This window comes from Corvus cornix, chromosome 3 (assembly GCF_000738735.6).
Source record: "Corvus cornix cornix isolate S_Up_H32 chromosome 3, ASM73873v5, whole genome shotgun sequence".
Classification (NCBI taxonomy): domain Eukaryota; kingdom Metazoa; phylum Chordata; class Aves; order Passeriformes; family Corvidae; genus Corvus; species Corvus cornix.
Window position 1 is genome coordinate 93,335,314 of NC_047056.1, and position 21,426 is coordinate 93,356,739.

The 21,426-nt window shown below is 34.9% G+C and overlaps 1 protein-coding gene across 1 annotated transcript in view; it reads left to right on the top strand.

The window, feature by feature from the left end:
• Positions 1 to 12,759, top strand: part of CSMD1 (CUB and Sushi multiple domains 1) — a 1,117,781-nt gene extending 1,105,022 nt beyond the window's left edge. Inside the window, exons 66-68 of the mRNA XM_039568608.1 lie at positions 82 to 169; positions 6,455 to 6,587; positions 9,170 to 12,759. Of these exons, the coding sequence (XP_039424542.1) occupies positions 82 to 169; positions 6,455 to 6,587; positions 9,170 to 9,329 (381 nt within the window). The 3' untranslated portion in view covers positions 9,330 to 12,759. The remainder of the gene's footprint in view (positions 1 to 81; positions 170 to 6,454; positions 6,588 to 9,169) is intronic.
• The last annotated feature ends 8,667 nt before the right edge of the window (positions 12,760 to 21,426 follow it).

The window sequence follows — 21,426 nt, forward strand, 5'->3', positions numbered from 1 at the left end:
TTCTAAGTCAGAAAAAAAAATTGCTAAACACTGTTATTTATTCATTTCAGAAATCTTTTTCTCTGTTTCAACATATTCTAGGTATCCTCAGGGCTTGAAAGAGGAGTTTTTACCTATCAAGGAGATATACATGGAAAAGACTTTGGAAAATTTATGCTCCAAAGACAAGGTACATGCTTTCATAGATCTTTAATATGTATCATCTTTTGGGGTCTTGCAAGGATGAACTCAACAAATTACTCAGCTATCTAGCTGAAGTAGGCACGTTTATTTCACACTACACCTATTACAAAGCATAACCAAATATGCTTATTTGAAATATACAGCTCAAATCCTAATTTAACTCTGCTTAACGTGTTACTATCACGTTTTCTAGTATAGCGACCTAATAAGTACAGGATGCTCTTAAAGAGAATGCCCTTCCAAGCAATTGCTTTTCATTTTGAAAGTACCAGGGATGTCATGCAATGCAAACACATTTCCTGCTTAAATGTATAAATTGTGGTCAGAGTCATATAAGACATTAAAAGGCCAGAATCAACCCTAATTTTGACAGTGTCATTTGGAGATTGCCTGTTGATGGTGGATGTTTTCAGAATATATGTGTATTTCGACAGAATTTTACTTCACTGTCAAAAATATGAAATGAGTGTCTGAGGTATGTATTACAGCTATGGGCTCAAGTGCTCTAGCAGGTGGTGTAAAACTAGTTATTTTACTCATAAAATAGTTTTATCATAAAAACTAACAAAGCATTTACTCATATTTTGGCAAATACCAAGTGTAGGCACCTGCATTTCCTGATCCTGAAACTACTGCAAAGTGGTCAAAGCATGTTATATATATACATAAAAGTACTGGTCTAGGAAGAGGAGACAGCCTAGCCATTATCTCTATGGCAGACTGTATGTACATTTTATAAATTGCCTTGGTTCCATTAGCTTCTCTGGTGCTGTAACCAGTGCTCTTTAGAGTTCTGTCAAATCTTTGCTCTATTAACTACTGTAGTAGCAGTTACGCTGTGGATTTGCTCATCTTGGCCATCTCTCAAATTGCTAAGCATATTTAGTGACAAGTGGCAGAAACCCAGCTCTTCAGAGCCCCAGCCTAAGAACTGCCAATTATTGAAGCTGAATACAAGTTCAGTCTTCGGAGTAAACTCTTGTGTGGGACAGGTTATTTGTCTGCCTCTACTTTCATGTAATCTTTACTACTGTAATATCTAAGCTGCTTTTGCTTTCTGATTTTAGCTATCACACTGTAAAAGTAGAGCATCGACATTTGTTCAAACATCTGTCTGTTAAGCAGCTTTTGGTGTCTTGAAACAGTAAGAATGTGGTTTGTTGTTTTTGTTTGGGGTGTCTGTGTGTATTTGCATTTGCTATTTTCTTAAGCAAGGTCAAAAAATATATCCATGGTTTGCCAGCTACCTAAAATAAAAGTTTGATTCTATGTGAAATTGATAACTCATGGGGGTAAATGAAAAGCAGAAAGTTAAACAGAGTTTTCCAGTGGATGTATTCTACAGTAGTGGAAAACATTGTCCATGTCACCCTTTAGAGCTGTAATATAAGAGCTGTTTCTATATTTCCAAGGCTAGTAAGGAGCTGGAGTGTCCAAATTACACCTGCATTTCTGAACTGAAGGCTTCTCATCTTCAGCTTTGACATCTTGGTAGAGAGCTCGCTGCAAATGCAGATACCCTCTCTTTTACAGGATTGCTAAATAGACACTGATTGTCTATAAATTGCTTATTCTCTGATGAAGAATCAACATCTAAAAGGAAACAGCAAATTTCCCTCTAGTACAGGTCATAATATTATATTCAAGGGTAACTTGCTTTGTTTTTTAAATCTATTCTGTTCATGAATATTCTGCTGAGACAATGATCTCATATATCCTCTCTCTGAAGACTTTAAATATTTCTGGGTTTTAAGTAAGTTAAATTATTTGTTGCCTTTACAGTAAGCCAAAAGTATATATAAACTGGTGCATACATAAAGCAATATGAAATTCTTCACCTGCAAGCATACTTCAAAGACAACATTTGTGGAGGACTACTTGGTTAAGTGGGAAAGACCAATGTATTAGGTGAATAATTTTCTGTAACACAATGCTAGAAAAAGACTGGTCTCAGTGTGTATCACAGGATATTCTGAGCTGGAAGGGACCCACAAGGATAATCAAGTATAACTCTTAAGTGAATGACTCATATGGCGATCAAACCCACAATGTTTGCAATATTAGAACTGTGCTCAAACTGAGTATACTCAGTCTGTTAGGTTATAGCAACTTGGTCTCTTAAGGCTGCAAGTCTATGGCTTGGTTCAGTTTCTGCAACTGCTGAGTGCCTATGCCTCAACACTAAACTTCTAGAAGATGTTTATTCTAAAATCTTGTTCATCCCAGTCTGGACACTTCTTTTAAAATTGTATGAAAAGGTGACTTTGTGAGAAGAGAAACCTTCTTCACAAAATTATTATTTTCCCATATTTATTTTCTCTGGAGAAATACAATTACTAAACTCTCTTTCCTTTTTTTTTCCTCAAAGTACTTTTTTGACTTGTCTAGATTGACATAACATATATTAACAAAAAAACGAAATATGCATAATTAATTTGCATCTGTGTTATATTAGATCAATGGCTGTGGAATACACATTCATTACTTGAAATTAATCAACTCTTAAAAGTGTTGAATATCATGAGACGTGAATTTTAAATTTCACTCTATGAATCATCCTCTCCAGATCGTTTCACACAACTTCCATCATTCATGAGGAAACCCAACATCTAAACAGGGTACTGAAAGCTCCAGAGTACAGAGCTATTGTGTGTTAGCTAAAGCACAAACAGATAGCTAGAGTAATGAGCTGTGAAACTATATGGTAACACACGTCTACACCTAATGAGGCACCTATCCAAAGAGCCTTTGCTATGCAGCAGGTTCAGTCAGGTGAAGAAGTTCCAGCCTATGTTGTTCCTTGGAAGCTGCTGATTTGCTTTCTGTGTGGGTATTTTTTTCTCTTAAATCCTTGACCTGCTAACCATCCTTGTCTCAGAAATTACTCTAGGGTGTGTAATTCTACTTTTCTTAATCTTGCATGGGTTTTGCTGTCACACTTCTCTGACTTGAGCAGCATTTCTCTTAGTAAAACTGAGTCATGCTGTACTGATGCCAGTCAACTGAAACCCCGAGCTAGGAGTCAAAGGAGAAATGCATATGATAGATCCAAACAATGATAAGAAAATGTTCTTAATCACAGAATTATGGAATGGCTCGGGTCAGAGGGGCAGGGTTGCCACCATGAGATCAGGTTTCACAGTATTTTCTTTAAAAAAGTATTATTTTCTATTAGGTATAAATGGCAGTACTTATCAATCATCTCAAAAATAGAAGTACACAGCTTTTACATTAATGAATTCACTGTGAGTGTTATCAAAATTTGAATTCACCTGACTGCTGCTGTTTTAGGAGGCTAAAGCCCTTTTTTTATGAGAAATGTTAAAAGAAAACCAAAACCATTTATAATCTTACTGAATATCCCTCTATTAAATAACATTTCCCAGTGACAAAGTATGGTTGTTTTAATGAAAAGTAAACCAAATTATCTTTTGCATACCTTTTGTGTGTGTGTGTGTGTGTGTGTGTGTGTGTATTTAGGTATTTCCACTTTTCTGTTTACCTTAATTTGGGCCATACAATATGCCTTCCCATTTCTTATCATGATATTGCTGTCAGAAGAATGACAAAGTTCACCTCAGGATAATCACAAACAGCTCTGAAAATTATTATAAGTAGACCAGACCAAGTTGAAGTCTCATACATGACTAAAATTCAGGTTATGCAAAAGTACCGTGAAGTTTCTTTTCCTAACAAAAAGTATATGCAGTGTACAGTCTGAAGCTGGTCAACACTTCTCTAGTTAAAGGTTGTAAACTTCAGTCAAAAATGTCAAGTTTTGTTACCTTAAGTGTGGTACTTCAAAAACTGTAGAGATACAGAATATATGATTACTTCCACTAGGATTTTTGAGTAAAGTATTAAATGTGAATCAGTTATCTAACATAGATAACTTAAAATAAATTCTTTAAGTGTAAATTTGTGCCTGCTTTTAAATGTTGAGTTACACAACATTTTTTTAAATTAACTAAATGTACCAAAAATTTCAGACCAAGAATTTTTTATTATGAATTTTATAATTTTTCTGCTACTTGTACATGAAAATGTATCTATCCTATGTGGCATGATAATAGCTTTGAGATAATAGCTTTGAGATATAAGTTAAGACTTCATTGATCACATATATTTCTGTTTTGAAATTTATATAAGAGTTTGAATAATAATTCCAGATTTTTGTTGCTGTAAGTTGACTTCAATGAATTTGATCATTACTGTATTTTTTATTAATTACTCCAAATAATTGGAAAAACAGCATGTGATTGTGGTGGTAAAGGATGAAGAAAGTGATAACTGCATGTGTTTGTTTTGTTTTTTTTTTAAGTCTGTCACTTCTTCTAACCAATAAAAAACATTCAAATTAATATTTCTGAAACTTTTATTAATTGTTGGAGCTACCTTAGTTTGTCTGTCTTTAATTTAGATAGGTTGGAGAATGTCCAGTACATTACAATACAGTACAAATACATAAATTTATGCCAAGGTTATTTCCACAATTTGAATTTTGGGACAAATACTGGATTACTAAATCCCAAAGATTTTTATAAAATTGTTGTATTCTAAAACAGTTCAATGTTAAGATATTCCAGAGTAGTGTGACAAAGCTCATAATGTGATCCCAACTGCCACAATAATGTTTATTAATTTGAAAATGTTTTCCTTCATCAGTTCTGCAGAGAAATATGTAGAGAAGTCTAAAAGGTGACAGAAGATTAAGACAGTGAAAAAGATAGTAGTACAATATTTTGTCATATTTTAAACAATCAAATGTGGTAATACTGAAATTCCTAGGGAGGTTGACTTCATTTTAAAGGCCACTGAGTTACTTCCTAAAACTTAATACATTTTTTAAAGTTAAATGCAAAATGTGTTATAATATTAACAGTTGAAATATCTAAGGTTTAAAGATATCTCACAGGACAAAAATTTATCTCATTTGTCTTTTGCATTGAGCTTAAACTGCAAAAATCATACAATCTGGAATGTTTTGGATTGGAAGGGTCCTTAAAGATCATCTAGTTCCAAGCCCCCTGCCATGGGCAGGGATGCTAGTCACTAGATCAGGTTGCCAGTGCCCCATCCAATCAGGTCTTGAACATTTCCTGGGATCAGAGGAGAATTGTTGCTTTTTTCTCTGTTTTTTTCTTTTCTCAGTTTTCGAACATAGTTGGATGTTTTAGTAGACTGGTGAAATTAGCATAGTGGCCATGTCTCTGCTATATAATTGGTTTGCAGTAGAGTCCTAAAAAGACTGATCGATGCTGTTGCTATCAATGAGGGAGTTGTGATGTTTGCAACACTGTACTGGTGGTTTGGAGCATTTCTTAGAGGCAAACAGAAGTGTCTCCTGTTCTTCTCCACTCTCAAAAGCAATAATATCCCAGAGTAGCAAACACAGTTATCTGTCCAAGTCCCACCCTCTCTGTACATTCCTTCTGTCCTAGTCTTTCTTCCTTGAATAAGATCTATATTGCTTTCTAAAGAGCTGTGAGTTCTAACCAGCAACACGGCATTGGGTCTCAAAAAACATGTTTTTCTATAAAATTTTCTGTATTTTTCATCATAAAACTGTCTTTCATCCTTCACAATTTGAATTGCCAAGGTGGTTAACTATTAAAGCAATTTAGCAATGTGTCTTTTTATACTGATGAAAAAACGTGTTCTGCAAAATGCCTTACAGTCCAGGTTATCTGCCTGTGCACAACAGGAGCCCGGCGAGGCCATGCCACAGGCCTCTGCGTTTGCATTGTGTGCACTCAGTTCTACCCTAGTGCAAACACAGCTGCCAGAGGGACATGAATACAGGTGCAGACTTGGGGGGGCTACTGAGCTGAGCAGGACCACTGTGTTTTATTGCAGTCACCTCAGTTTTCCCTTCCTTGTTCATGTTTATTGTGGGCTTGCATTGCTTGTTGTTTCCAAACTGAATATTAAGACTGCTGGAATACAGTACGTTTGCAGGATTCATTTGTTTTTCAGAAGTTATATGGCTTAACCTTTTTAAATTGACTCATGACCAAAATTATTTTACTTGCTGAGTAGTATTTTCAAATCATTTTTATATTTATTGATATATCATGAAGTGGTATTAATATTTATATTGTGATGCTGCATGCTGTTTATTTCAAGTTTTTAAATAGAATTATTTCATCAAGACACCATCTTCTTTAACTCTTGAATAAAAGGAACACCATTAAATAGATAACATGGGAATTTTATTTCTCCCCATAGATAATGTGGAAATTGTATTTCTGCCCCTTTTGTTTCATTTCAGGTCCTTTAAGTGCAGACACAGACCTTTCAAATCACTATTATGGTACAAACAGCAGTTCGGTTGCAGCTGCCATCCTGGTACCATTCTTTGCTCTAATATTATCAGGGTTTGCATTTTACCTCTACAAACACAGGTATTGTAAATTTTATTTATTCAATAACTTAATAAGCTTTTTGGTTTGATTTCGATAGGTAGCTAGAGAACACAATGCTAAAAGCTTTTAAGAATATCTTTGCTCTAGAAAGAAAAACATTTCTAGGTATTCCCATGAAGGAGTTCAGTGCAGGGCAGTTCTTAATGGTGTACATTTTGAAAAATGAGTTGCTCTGTTAAGGAGCAAAGACCTATCAACCTTCTTGGTTTGTTAGGCTGAATCAGATTGAAATCTGAGGTCACATGTTCTATTTTTTCATTTTATTGCTTTATTAAATTGAATTTATGCAACTTCTTTCAAAAAGTTTATCAGTATTAATTATACAAGCTGAAAAATCCATAAATCCCATGAGGGAACAGCCCATAATGAGACTACTTACAGTATGTGCTGAGTCAGCTAGTGGTTACTATTAGAATTGGCACCACTTAGGTCATATGAAACTTTTACATGTCGCTAGATAGTAGAATAAATCCAACAACGTTGTCTGAAATTTGGTTTAAAGCCTGATATCTGTGTATCTTCTGAAAATGTTTTCATTCTGAGAACTATTTGCAAAATAGTTTTTAACAGGAACATGCTTTTTAAACTTTTGTTCTATAATCATGATACCAAGAGTATTTTGCGACTGCAGGAAATCACATACACACTGAAGTCCACCACTGCCCTACAATGCAGTAGACTGTCGGCCTACTTCAGCATTAGATGATTTGGGAAAAGCAAATTGCCATGAGGCTTGAACCTGTGAGCTCCAGTTAAAATCTTCCATGTCCTGAAATGCAGTATAGCCTTTTGTTGAAAAAAACTGCTCAGGGAGAGCTGTCAACTATGTCTTCAAACGTGTCATCGTAAGATGCCTTTCTGATGCCTACAGGTCTACATTTTCAGACAGCTCCTGTTCTGCAGTTCCTGTTCAGGCATTCCAATCAGAAGAAGAAATGCAATGAAAATGGAATATTGCCTAGAAAGAGGAGGCAAACTCATTAAAAAAATTATATTGTGACATAGGGGTATATTTTGTAGTTTATGCTATGAAATTTATAATGCCCTTCATGAGTAGTAGGAATAATGTATTTATTTAAGAGAGATAAAACTCGTTCTTTAGACAAGCGGCTGTAATCCCTCTGTTATCAGTATCTCTGGTACAGCATTGCAGTTCTGCCTAATTTAAATGCATTATACTTGAAAAAGGAGATGTTCCTCATAACTTACTATTTCAAAGAATATTCTTCCTTTTCTTCTATTTTCAATGAATTTCTTCCATTAAACCACAGTTTTTAGAGGGGGTATCAGTGTCATATTACCATCAAAAAATTAACAAGTGGACTAGTGATGTAAAGTAACTTTAGGTCAAACTTTATTCTTTTCAAAAGAAAGGATGTTCCAATAGAAAGAGAAAAGAATCTCTAAGTTTTGAAGGGACTTTCTTGAAATTACATTAATGATCAGAATAACAACATGAAATTTTCAAAATGACGCAATAATAGTTATGTCCCTAGAGGTTCTCTATAACAGAGAATTTGAATGTCTTAGGATAAAATTTTATGCTTCTGCTGTGCGTATCTCAGACTAAAATCATCTAATTAGAACCAAGGTTGTTAAATCTCTTTTACACAGTTGTACCTTTTATCTGGCAGACAGGGATTACTTAAGAATGAAGACTGCATCTCTATCTTTCTGAGCAAAATTAAAATATATTAACTTACTTATACTTAGGAAAGCTCCTAGTTAACTTCTAAAATGCTCTAGTAGTTATAAAATTAAAATATACAGAAAAGACATATTTATGAGTAACAGAACTATTTGCATATTGTCAATTTCCATTAGTGATATCTTTCGATGATAGCTTTCCCTGTCTGCTATCCAAAACAGAATAATTTTATAAGAAGAATTTGATTTTCAAGAGCCCTTTTCTGAAGTTATATAATGATATTCTAAATTGTTTTACATTTATTAAGCACCAAGCACTTCCATTTTGCATTCTTTTATTTCCTTTATTGCCCTATTACAATTAAATGTATAAAACAATAAACTGATCCTCCTTATTATATTTCTTTAGATACATCTAGATACTAAGAGATTTAAGGTATTTACAAAATAGTAAAATATAATTCCATAGGATATCACTTTACTGGATAAATCAGAAAATCTGCACAATTCTGGTTTATTTTTCATTTAATTATTGGCTTAATATGTTCTTGAAATTTTGATATCTCCTTCATGGTGAGAAAACTATCAAAAATAAAAGACTGGTTACTTTCAGTATCATTTGATGCTGAATTGTCAACATTTATGTGAATATCAGGATTTGATCAATCTGATTAAATGTGTTTGGACAAGGTATTTAGTAGTGTTTATTGTTGGCAGTATTTATGGAGGTAGACAGACATGCTGTGGGAGATCTATCTGGAATAACTGGACTTGCAGACGCTTACCCGAAGGTTACTACCACTAGCAGTGCAAGATATTCTGGACACTTGCTGTTGTATGTTGGTGGAGTAGAAACATTCAAATGTTTATTTAAGGGTTCCTAATGATAATTTCCTGTCTTTTTTTTTCCCCAGAACAAGACCAAAAGTACAGTACAATGGATATGCTGGACACGAAAACAGTAATGGACAAGCTTCATTTGAAAATCCCATGTATGACACAAACTTAAAACCCACAGAGGCAAAGGCTGTGAGGTTTGATACGACTCTGAACACAGTTTGTACAGTGGTATAGCCTTCAGTGCCCAATATGACTGATTCATAGCCATACCTCTGATGGACAAGCAGTAATTCCTTTGGTGCCATATACCAGTTTCCCTTCTCTTGGCTTTGCTGCTGTAATCTTTAACATCTTCTGTCAGCCTACATGCAGCTAAATTTTCTGGTAAAAACGTGTCAGTCTTCGGGGGATCAGACAAAGAATATTTTTTCATCTTAAAGTTGGATCAAAATGCCTGGCTGCATCTGCTTCAAATCAAGGCACACTTTAAGGAAGACTGCCAAGTCATGCCAATTTGTCATATTTAATGCCTCAGACTTTCATATTTGTATGCGGCTGGATGCCTTTCAATGCATTCTTCTGGGCACTTGGATAAATCCTTTGAGTACTGTGACAAATGATAGCACCAGAGATTATCCCCGGGAATATTCTGAAGAAATAAAGCTCTCTTGAAGGAGTAGACAGCCTTTCTTGAGGTTGCATACACCTGAAAATGCTTTACCATTGAAATCTTGCTAAAATTAGGGAAACTTACAGTGTATTTCATTCATAGGGCAGTTTTGCCAATTCCCCAATCAGCCGTGAATATTGCAAAATGTTAATGCACAATTTTTTTGCACTAGGGTGTAATGGCTGACTGAGTAAGATACTGGTGAAAATATACAGGGTTTCTATACACTGACCATTGTATATAGACATTAACTCACTCTTTGCCAAGCAAAACATTCCACAATAAATTTACTTGGAATATTAAATTGAGCCCCATGCTTAGCACAGGTTAAAATCTCGTGCAACAGAGGATAATGTTTCTTCTGTCAATTCTTGACTAAATTTCATTGTAAACATGATTACAAGTCACTGGAGACTTTCAACCAGAACAAGAGCCCATTTCTAAGAAATTTTCATTGCCACTATTGTTTTCTTTTGAAATCAGTCATCAATCACCACTGTCAGTATCATACTATTTAACAGCAGGGGGGTTAGCAGCTATTGCTGCTTGCCGTGTACAAATGTGAATAGTAATTTATTTTAGATAGCTCATAAAGCCTGTGAGCCTGTGCTCATAATACAGTCTTCCCTTTTGCATTTTTTTTCCATTTTTCCTTTAATATGACATCATTTTCTGATGTTACATGGAACTAAACCACATTACAGTAGCATATATAAATCCAGTGCAACTTGTTTATAACAAGTTGTCATTCAGTTTCTACTTGGAACAAAGAGAAATATTCAACTATCTTTGCTTTCTGTTTATTTTAAAATTTTTTAAACACACTACTTACTGCTTTTGTACTTACACAGTTTGACAGAGACATTTATACATATAAAGGTTGAGTAATCATTAACATTTGCATAAATTAGAGTTATTATTGAATGGGAACAAACAAAAATGCCATTGGGCAGATTAACAAAATTGAGTTTTAAAATTGGGAAATGATAGTAAATAATGAAGCAAAATCTGGTTTTAGACATACACATTGAGTTCAAAACACAGGAAAGTTGTTTTGCTTTTCTTCTAATTTAGGGCTGGTTTTTTTGATGCTGTTGTTTTGTTTTAATTTTCTGAATTTCAAAATATGCTAATGTCCAGTTGCTATCAATGCCTGTTGAAAAGTTTTTCTGAACTCCATATGTGTGTAGGTCTGGCTGTTATACACAAAACAAAAAGGTAAAATAAGCCCAGTAACAGGTTTTTCAGCTAATGTTGCAGAACACAATGAAAATTTCGAAGGTAATGGTCAGCTTAACAACTACATCTGTTAGATGAAAAATACCAGCAATATAATACAGTATTGTAGGGCCTCCAGCTGTTACATTCTTCATATGAGCAAGAAACTCTGAAGAAAATTTAATAAATAATCCTTTCCAGTCAGTTCCTTGTTCATTTTGTTAGTAGTTTTTGGCTTTCTTTTTTGTTTGTTTCTGAAGTTATTGTGCAGTAAGTTTCATTTATCTGTCCCATCTCAGAGCCCTTCATGTTTCCTGAGAAATAACAGTCATCAGATTAAAGTTGTTGTCTTGATCTTCTCCCACATAGAGGAAGTTGCTTGGCAAATGAAGAGCTTTTGTAGGAAGAGTGGGCTAGGGAGGGAAGCTGTTTTCTGAGTTGAGTTTCTGACAGGTGTTCAAAATTGACATTATTGTATTAAAAATCCTTCTGTAGTAGCAATGGCAGAAAAAAAAATGGAGTTTTGAAAACAAAATACCTAGCTATTATTGATGTTTTCTACTCCTCTCATTACAGTGTATTCTTCAGTGCCCTATCTCACTATGACCGCCAAGGAATGTGTTGGAGGATAAAAGAGAATAGTTAAATGATTTGATCTTTTGTATTAGAGAGCCCAGATTCCGTGAATCCATTATTCAGTGGTTCGTTTTGGGAGGTAATGTAATGACTGCTTATCCTGAGTGAGTGTTCTTTGATCAGGGACACTCAAAAGGAACACACTGACAAATTATCCTAAGAAGTTTGCTTTTAGTGTTGATTAAACAGGAGCTTCATGTTGGAACCCAAGTAAAACAAAAGTATTGTAGCTTAATCAGTTCTGTCCACGCCTTTCAAATTCCTCTCCTTCTCCGCTATGTTTGAGTCTTCTGTTCAGGTTGGATCTCCTTCTCCTGACGTTATTATACAGAGGACTGTGTATGCCTGCACTTATATATGGTGCTTCTACGGAGTGAGACTCTAAAGATGTTGTGCAGTGGCTGGGTAATGGCAGCCAGGAAATCTTTTTTTTGAGATTATATGCAGAAGACTTTTCCCCCAGCGTTGACCAGATCATTATGACAGGCTAATAATACATGCTCTATATTTTTTTTAAAAAACAGGTTATGTGCTTCAAAGCTGTTAAAAACTGCTGCTTGTATCACACATCTTGCCTTTCTCCAGGCTAGCTGCAATAATTTTTTTTCTTGTGTAAAATATTTTGTAAACAAAAAAAGCCGTTATTAAAAAAATAAAAAAAAAAAAAGGTGGGAGGGTGAGGGCGGGGGAACTGGGGAGAACGCCGACATTATGATCAAGTCAATCTAATTTTCATTCCCACTATTCCATTCTGCCATTTCACTACATGCTGCTGTGACATGAAGTAGGTGCAAAAGAACTTTTTGTACAGAGATATATTTTTTATGAAGAATTTGTAAAATTATTAAATATGCTGTACTTTTTTGATTAATGTAGGTAAATTGTTAAAAATAAATGTTTTTACAATTAAAAAAAAATTGTAATTTTCCCAATAATGTAAAATTTACCATCTTTAGCTGATTTTCAGTTCTGATCCTATTACACTTGTATTAATATTAAAGTGGCCTGTTAAAAATAAACAGTATTCTCTTTGGAAAAAAAAAGAAACAAACATAAAAGACTGTAATATAGCCTGTGCAATGCCACCTACCTTGAAAGCAAAATCAGAGTTCTAATTAAATATTTAATTTTAGATTTTCATCTATTGTGTGACCTATTCTTATCAACTTTTTTCCTTCTATTTCCCTTTTATGCTTTTAAATATCAGATACAGATTTTTCATTACATAATGTTTCAATAGAATCTTAATCTTGTCATTTTATGTTCCCAAGCATTATGTAAAATGGAAAAAAAATTCAGGTGCTGTCTAGTGAGATGGGATTTACCTCCCATTATGTTACCAATTCAGATTTTAAAATGAGACTTAAGCTATTTGGTGGGTTTATAAAAAAATAACTGGTTTATTCTTTCACAAGCCTGCATCCAATCCATGAAACTGACGGATAATGTGGAGCCAGAGGTATTTCCAATTTTAACATCTGAGAGCTAGGTCTTCAAATGTACATACTTCAGATGAAATAAAAATGCTTTTTAAAATGCTTTTATACATAAAGATAGCCACATATATATATATTAGTATTTTCAGAATCAATATATGAAATTCTAAACACTTCTTAAAATATTTTAGTGTGTATTCATATTTTAAAAAATAGAATTTATTTACTTGTTGACAGCTTAACAAAGAGTCAGTCTTCAAGAACATTCTACCCATTATTCCTTTGGGAAACAGTGGTAGTATATGAGCATGGTTCACTTTTAGAAAACACTAGGATATGCACATGTCCTTGTTGCCTTTCTCATCTTCACAATCTGTCCTTCTGGTGGTATCTTATAAACAGGTGTTAAAAGTTCCCATCTCTCACAAGGATCTGACCATCCTTCTCACACTAAGCCATAAACTGTAATCACTAACACTATCAGTGTAGATATTGAGGCTCTATCTGACAGGGAGTCATGATTTTTACTTCTTCTACAAACAGGAGTCTAAATATGCTAAACAAATGACCTATTGATCTTTTCACTATTGCCAAATTGCAGTGGCAGCTTTTAAAAATTATTTCCCCTTATGATCTATTGGAAAATGTAGCATAGTATATCTAATTTCAGATTCTACAGAAACCATTCATAGAAAAGAGATCTTTTCTGGGTGTTGAGGATACAGTTATGTAAGAGCCACTCTCAATTGAATGTGTAAAGAATGAATGTACTTGTTTTCCAGCTGGCATCTACTATCTTTGTAGCAGCAGTGAGTTCATAAACAGTATCAAAGCATAACAATTGGTATGATTTACTCAAAATGGAAAATGCTTTTTTTTAAAGCTGCTTATAATTTCAAAATCCAATAAACTACATTAAATACTCTGCTGCCTGCTCTAGCACGATTACTAACTTGAAACCACAGGACCTTGATGTCACATGCTTGAGAGAACTGGGGTCGAAAGGTGAAAGAAGAAGGTCTTATGCAGGATACTGCCTTTAAATAAGTCAAATAAATTGCTTTTAAGCATGTATCTGTAATGCACAAAAAGAAAACAATAAACCAATCATAGAATAATAGAATCTTAGAAGGGCCTAGGTTGATAAGGCCCTTAAAGATCATATAGTCCCTGCCATGTGCAGGGACACCTTATATGCTTTAGGGATTCAACCCAAAGGCCTTTATTTTTTAGAGTAAAGCAGTATTACAGTTTCAAAACCTTACTGATGACAGTTTCAAACACAAAATGGTTTCCACCAAAGAGCAAAGGATTGTAGTCTGAACCTCACTATGGACATTTAAAAAAAAAAAAAATTAAAAATGGTTGCCATATGCCTAGTGTTTAGTTATCAGGATTTTATTATATATGATACCAGGAAGTAGAAGATCCTCCTAAGCAGTTATACATATATTTATCTAAAAATATAATTATGCTAAATTACAGATATATGTAGTAAGTTTATAGAAATGCGAATAAGCTTGGAGCCTAATCCACCCGGGAATTTGGGCGCAGTTTTTCAGTATTTAACTTCCAAGTGCGTTTGTTGCTTGGCAGAAGCTTCAGCAACAAGCTATGTACCCACAGGTCATGAAAAAATGAGAAAGGTTAAGATTTTGCATGTAAGTGCCACAGAGTCCAGCAAGCTGAGTAGAGCCAGCTGAACTAAACACTAGGAAATTCTAAGGCAAGAGGAATGCTTAAACATCTCACTTTTAGCCTGAGGAACATACATCTTTTCACTAGGATTCATGACAGAAGTAACTCAAAGCTGGGCAGATTAGTCATATCAGTTTGTTATTTTTTTGTCTGGAAGCCCCAAAACACAGTGGAGAGTTAGTTAGTGTTCCTGTTCCCCTTTACACCCAAGAGTGTACTGGTTAAAGTCAAATTAGGCATTTAGGATCAGAGGTAAAATCTTCTTTAGCCTAAGGAGAAACACAGAGTTGTTAATCATAACTAAGATTGCTACAAGCACTCAGCTGTTAAAAGCAGGTCCTGGGAAATTATCAATACCTTTTTCTCCCTGCAGTGCAGTATTTGACATAGTAAAAATTTTGAATAATTCCTTTTGGATTGTGCCTTGCAGACAAAATATGTAAGGAGGAAGAATCCTTTTAACCATGATGTGGGTAAATTAGCATGAAGAATAAAATTGTGTGCCTGGTTGTCTACACAGGAAGAAACAATGGTTAGATTGAATATCAAAACACCCTCAAAACAAAGAGTTTTGAGGATTTAAATTTTTAATTTAGGAAATTAATGTCAAATAGAAACTATAGACCTCTTTGACTCTTAGTGTACCAAAAATTTGAGTTTGCCCATGCTGTGAAAAATCACAAGGAAAATTTCCTTAAAGGAAAAGATTACACAGAAATGCAGTATAAAAGAACACGCTCCCATGCTCAGGAACATTCTCTGACACTGCCATATTTTCTAGTATAAATACAGTCTTACATATTCGAGAGCCTCTAAATGCTGAATTGCTCACCAAAAATGCTCATCAAATGAGCTCTATTTTTATCCTTCTATAAAGGGTAATAACCACCTGACTTGGCAACTGTAACTAAAATAGAATAGATGCTCCACCTTAGATGAGAAACCTTCTCCTTTCGTGTATAATAAGCATGGGCAGAATGTGTCCAGCAGACTGAAGGTTTTGACATACCTAGCAGAAGATCATGATAGATCAAGTTTAGTTAAAAGTTAGGTGAGAAGCTGCTAATTCTAAAACAGCTCTAGATAAATCCAAACCCCAAACATGGCCAGCTGAGACACTCTAAGATAGTGTTGAAGTGGGGTTGATGCCTTAAGAGGCCTCCTAGACACAGAGACCGGACAGGAGTAAAAGAATAAAATAGGTATTTATTTGAAAGGCCTTCAAAGGTACCCCCGGGGAGCCAGAGGCTATTGCAAGAAATGGACCCCAAGATGGATGACAGGTCACGAGTTCTTCACACCTTTAGAGGTTTGGTTCATTTGCATAGCAGGGTTAATTCTCCAATTAAAGATTCAGTTCAATGATGTAATTTCCCCTCTGCTGCCCCCCCCTTAGAAGTTCTTTGGATTATACTTTTTGGGCCTAGGACAGTCTGGGTGACCTTGGAAAGCAGGCCCGAAGAGGTTTTGTTATGTCTACCCAGCACAAGTGAGCAGAAATTAGCAAGCTACGAGAAACCTCAGAGTTAGACTCCACGTAGTACAGAATCAGGAAAATATAAAACTTAAAACCTAGGCATCAATGTAATAAGTTGTACCTCCAGATACCAGATGTGGTATCTGACTAGAGGCTGTTGGGGCAGTGTGGAGACAATCTGGAAGTTACCACAGTTCTACTGGTCCTTTAGTTGCACTTTACTCTTATTATTTCTTGATTATCCATACCCATAGTATCCACATAAACGGAGTTTAACAGTTCAGGAATCTAGGCTGAAGGTGAAGATGTGGTTTAGCAGGCTGGTGATGTGTTCTCCCTCTGGCATTCTGGAGGAAGCTGGCTGTTTATCTAGGTCATTAGGTAAGAAAAATAGGTTTGGGAAAGGAAACAAGTAAATGTGAATCAGAAGAGGAGGACATGGAGGAAGAGTCTTCTGTTATTCATCTCAAGGTTTCCACAGGACACAGCACTTATACTGGGTTACAGCGGTTATGGACTCCATGTAGATACACTTCTACAGCAGTAATCCATATGAGAGTGTATGAAGGCACAGAGAACAGACCTGGCTGAATTATTCATAGGCCACAGCTCGGCAGTAGTATGGCAACCTGATATAGAGCTCCTCCACTAACCTGAAGAGTTGCTCTTTTCCAGATGGACTTGAGATAAGATTCTGGATCCCTGCTCATACAGAGTGGCTTTCAATAACAAAGAAAAGAAAATTAGAGGGATTAACATATTCTGTCTGATATGCTTCTTTCACAGAGACATTGAAGAAGACATCTTGGTCATAAGAGGGGGTTGACCTGAGAAGCTGTGCAGAGACAGGTTGTCAGGCTTGGTGGTTATGAGAGAGCAGAAGGACGAGGCTCTGTTTAGAGCTCTCTGGAAGCAGAAAAATAGTCAGAAAAGGTGGTAAGGGGTCAACTGTGATAAGGCGTCAACTGTCAGTCCTGATGGTTTTGTTGATAGAGTCATAAGGAAGACAAGGTGGAGGAATGCATCAAGAAGTGTGAGAACAAGGTTGTTCAAGAACCCTTTGGTCTGGAAAGGTTAGATGAAGAAATTTCTAGAGCTCCTGAATCCCTGAGAGAGACTGGGGATCCCTCGAAACAGCCAGGTTTATGCTGATTATCTTTACATTGCTGAAAAAATGAAATTAACAAATAGGAGTTCACTTCCCCTTCCCTCCCTCCCCCTTCCAGCTCCAGCTATCCTTTTTCTGGTACACGATAACTGGATTTTGTTTGTTTTCTGAATATTATCCATCACACCCTCTTAATCCCCTTCTTTTTCTCTCTGCTTTCTCTGTAACTCATTCTCCAGTTTTCTATGACTTGATGAATAAAATATGTAATTCACAAGGATTCTGCTTGTGACTTTTCATTTCAGGGAACAGCAAAGTCTGGTTAAGGTGGGAGATGTATATGAATGGTTGGGAGGGGATTTCAGAGCTTGATATGGTTAGGCAAGGGTGAAGAATAAACAAAAGTGGAGTCAGGTAGGTTGGCAAGGATTTGCATATGAGGAAGGTAAAGGCAAGATGAACTGTTTCATCTATTTCAGGGGTTTGTTTGTTGGTTTTAACTACTGCTGTAATGTGACAGGCTTAGTGCACTGCAGCTATCATGCTTGGGACATAAACAGGTGATCAAGCATGACTTCCCCACTGTGACTCCATACTGACTACTTCCAGTCACTTTCCGGTCCTTCATGTGCCTGGCAATGTTTTGCTGAAAACATTTGTCATATCTATTAGTTGATCCATCCATCCATCTATTTGTTTCATCATTCTGATTTAATGCTGCCTTAGAAAAAAAGTATTAATAACCCTTCCTTTGGCCTCTCAGGATTTTATGCTTTGTCTTTCTTATTTCTACTTTCTTTTAAGTCTAAACGATGATGAGAATATGACAGCCCTTCATTTCCTGAGTAGCTCAGTACTGTGTCTTCTCAAGTTTGCTTAAAGCTCACTGTCTCTACCGTATTGTTTTTCATATCAATAACCTGCTCAAGTTATGACATTCACTTATTAACTTTCATTCAAAGAAAGCATTTATGCGTGTGCACTCATGCTCTCTTGTTCTGTCCTCCTAGCATACACATACATGCACATTTACTTTTCATTTTTTTTAAAATCCAAACATTTTTCCTTCTCCCTGGGAACTCACATAGTAGCAAGAAAGCACATATGCCGGTAGTAAGGAAGTAAATAAATTTTTATGTGCTAAAAAATAGCCTTTATAAAGCAGATAAAGTTTTTCTACTTTTAACAATACTTTTTGATTTTAGTAAATTGCGTTTAATGAAAATTTCTTCTACTTGTCCTAAAAAAATTGTTAATCTAAAGTTATCCTTGGGGGAGGTCCATCAAGTAGTCTATAGTAAATGGCTTATTGTCCTATTTGCACCTCCTGCAACCCCTGTCTGAGTATCTCAATTATAACTGGTTTTAAAGTTTATTCCTTATTTAAAGCCAGGAATGGAATGAGAAATTGAATGAAAAGAAAAATCTAGTTCCCCTATAGTCTTGCTTACTTTTCTTTTAGTCATGTTTTTATTTCAATGAATCATTTATTTTCAGGAAATTTCCACAATACTGCTGTTGCTAGTATTCCAGTCGTTGTCAAAAGGTTTGTGCAAGACTCAAGAAATTAGTATAATTTGCTAAAAATTTAAACCTTTCCTGAGAAAGGTATCATTGGGCTTTTACTTACTTAATTTCTTTTAGAAGTTTATTTTCAGGTGAACATCTGTCCATATCCATACAGGATGTATGTATGTTAATCCACAGAATGACAGATTCATGTAGGTTCAAGGATATTCAAGAGGCCAAACTCCCCCTTAAAGCAAGGCCAGTCCTCATATCTGGTCAAAATTTCCCATATTCCAACATGTCTGTTGCTTCTTATCCTTCCATTGTGATGAAAGTCTGGCTTGGTAGATAGTGGAGTGATCTCCCTTTAAACTTCTTTAAGGCTCCTAAGTTCTCCTGGCCTCTCCTCATGTGTGATACGCTCCAGATAGTTACTGAAAGTAAAACGAAAGGCTTGACCTGTGCTAATAAATAAAACAGCACCAAAGATCACTCTCTTGTCCTGAAGATAAGCTGTTTTAGCAAGGATCATGCTTGTATAGCTGGAAATCAGAAAACCAAATTAAAACCTGAGTCTGAGAGTAGAAAAGAGAAATATCTGGAAGGGTTTTAGGAATTTCTTTCAAAAATATTAAGCTAATCTATTGCTAAAAAAACCCACTTGTGAACTAGGGAACATTCAGAAGAAATGAGACTTTAAAAGACTATTCCTTGTTAAAAAGGAATTTCTGATCTTTAGTTATAGCATCACCTTTTTTTTTTTTTTGCCTGCAGGTGAATTAAATAGTAGTATGTTGAATCCATTGCCCTATTTCTCACAAATCTCAAACAAGTACAATTTTTACCCATAAGCAAAGATGATTTTAAAGGTCATATTAAACTGAATCATTAATCAACAAAAATCCAGAAATGTCTAATATTTAGTGCACCTGCTGCATTTTCTTTCAGGTTTTCTCTAACTACCTACACTAACTAAATGGTATTGCATAGAACAACATTTTCATTAAATACTGCAACTGATGAAAATACAATATGTACTGTACAAACTTTGCAGCATATACTAATCACCACAGATGATATAGAAAACGCTTTCAATTGTAGAAATCTTTAGAGCACAGATTTCTTTATGCTCTCTTTACTTTTAATTATTTTTACTCACACTCCATGAGTTTCAATTTCTTGTTCTTTTAGTTCTTCATGTGCTCTCTGCTTTGTTATATAGACACTATATAAAGTTACTAAATTTGGTAGCAGAAATATTTCACCTTCAGATTTATTCTGTCATTTTTTTCAGTAATAAGGAATAAAACTTCATTTTGGGGAAGTTTTAAAAGAAAGAGGTTGCTGTGAAATACTTAATATATGCTTGCATCTTTCTGATTTTTACTTATGTTGAAGTAGATGAGTCATATATGTAGAGATCTTAAACTTGCTTTGAATACTAAGTTTTTGTATGAACACTGGTGTTTTTGTCCTCACAAGACAGTTTACTTTGCATCAAACTTTTCCATGAAACAGATTCTTTTCTGTTACTAGCAACAGGTTTGCACCTGGCTGACACCCTAAATTAATCTAGGCATTTTTTGACAAGATACAAATATTACAATGTCAGCTTCCCAACCACTTCAAGAAATTAATTCTGATAACTTTTTGACTATATTTATATAAATTTAATATTTCTCTGCAATAGAAATTCCTTTATTTTTATGTTGCATTTTGAGACATGCCTTGTAATGTAGAAATATCATGCTACTTGATTTACTGTCTTTTATGCAGGCCTTTTTATTTTTCTCTATTTATAAGATTTATATGCCAATGTCAAGAGAATGAACCACAATCTGTATTTCATCTTCAGAAACTTACTGATCTTCCTAGGAAAGTAATATTTTGGAACAGGACAAATTAAATATTTTGAAGTGCTGTTTTAAAAATATGTTAGAAACTTGTTGTCAAGAGAGATAATACTAGATTTAGAAAAAACTCATCTAGAACAGTTTTTAAAATGAATATACTTAACTAATTATGTTTTCCTGTAACTGTTAGTTCCACCTAGTTTTTGTGCCAACAAAATCTAACTATATTCTAAGACCAGGAAGACAGAATTTATCTTTTAAACAAGGTGAATACTTTTTGTTCTAGAGGCAATATAAAGGACCTAGTTGAATTTTGATTTATTTCTTTAAAGTTACTATGTAGGCAAAATAATTGATTATTGCATCCCATCTATTTCATCAAAATAGCATGGAAATATGCATCTTTACAGATTTCAGGTGCCATTAGCAGGCCTCACCAACATTAACCAACAGCTAAATCCCATTGTTCTTTTGTACAACACGTATAAAATGCACAGTCCTCAGTCACAAAATCCTCACTCACGCAATCCTGAATTAGATATTTACACCTGTTTTGTGCAAAATATGTTTTCCTAAAATGTTTTCCAAAAAAGAACCAAATCTCAAGTTTAATTGCAATCAGTTATTTGCACTATAATTCCTTTTTGAAGGACTGGATCCTAGTTTAAAATTATGTTGATGTCCAGTGTCTGTGAGTTTCCTCTCCATCAAGCTTCTTCCTTTATT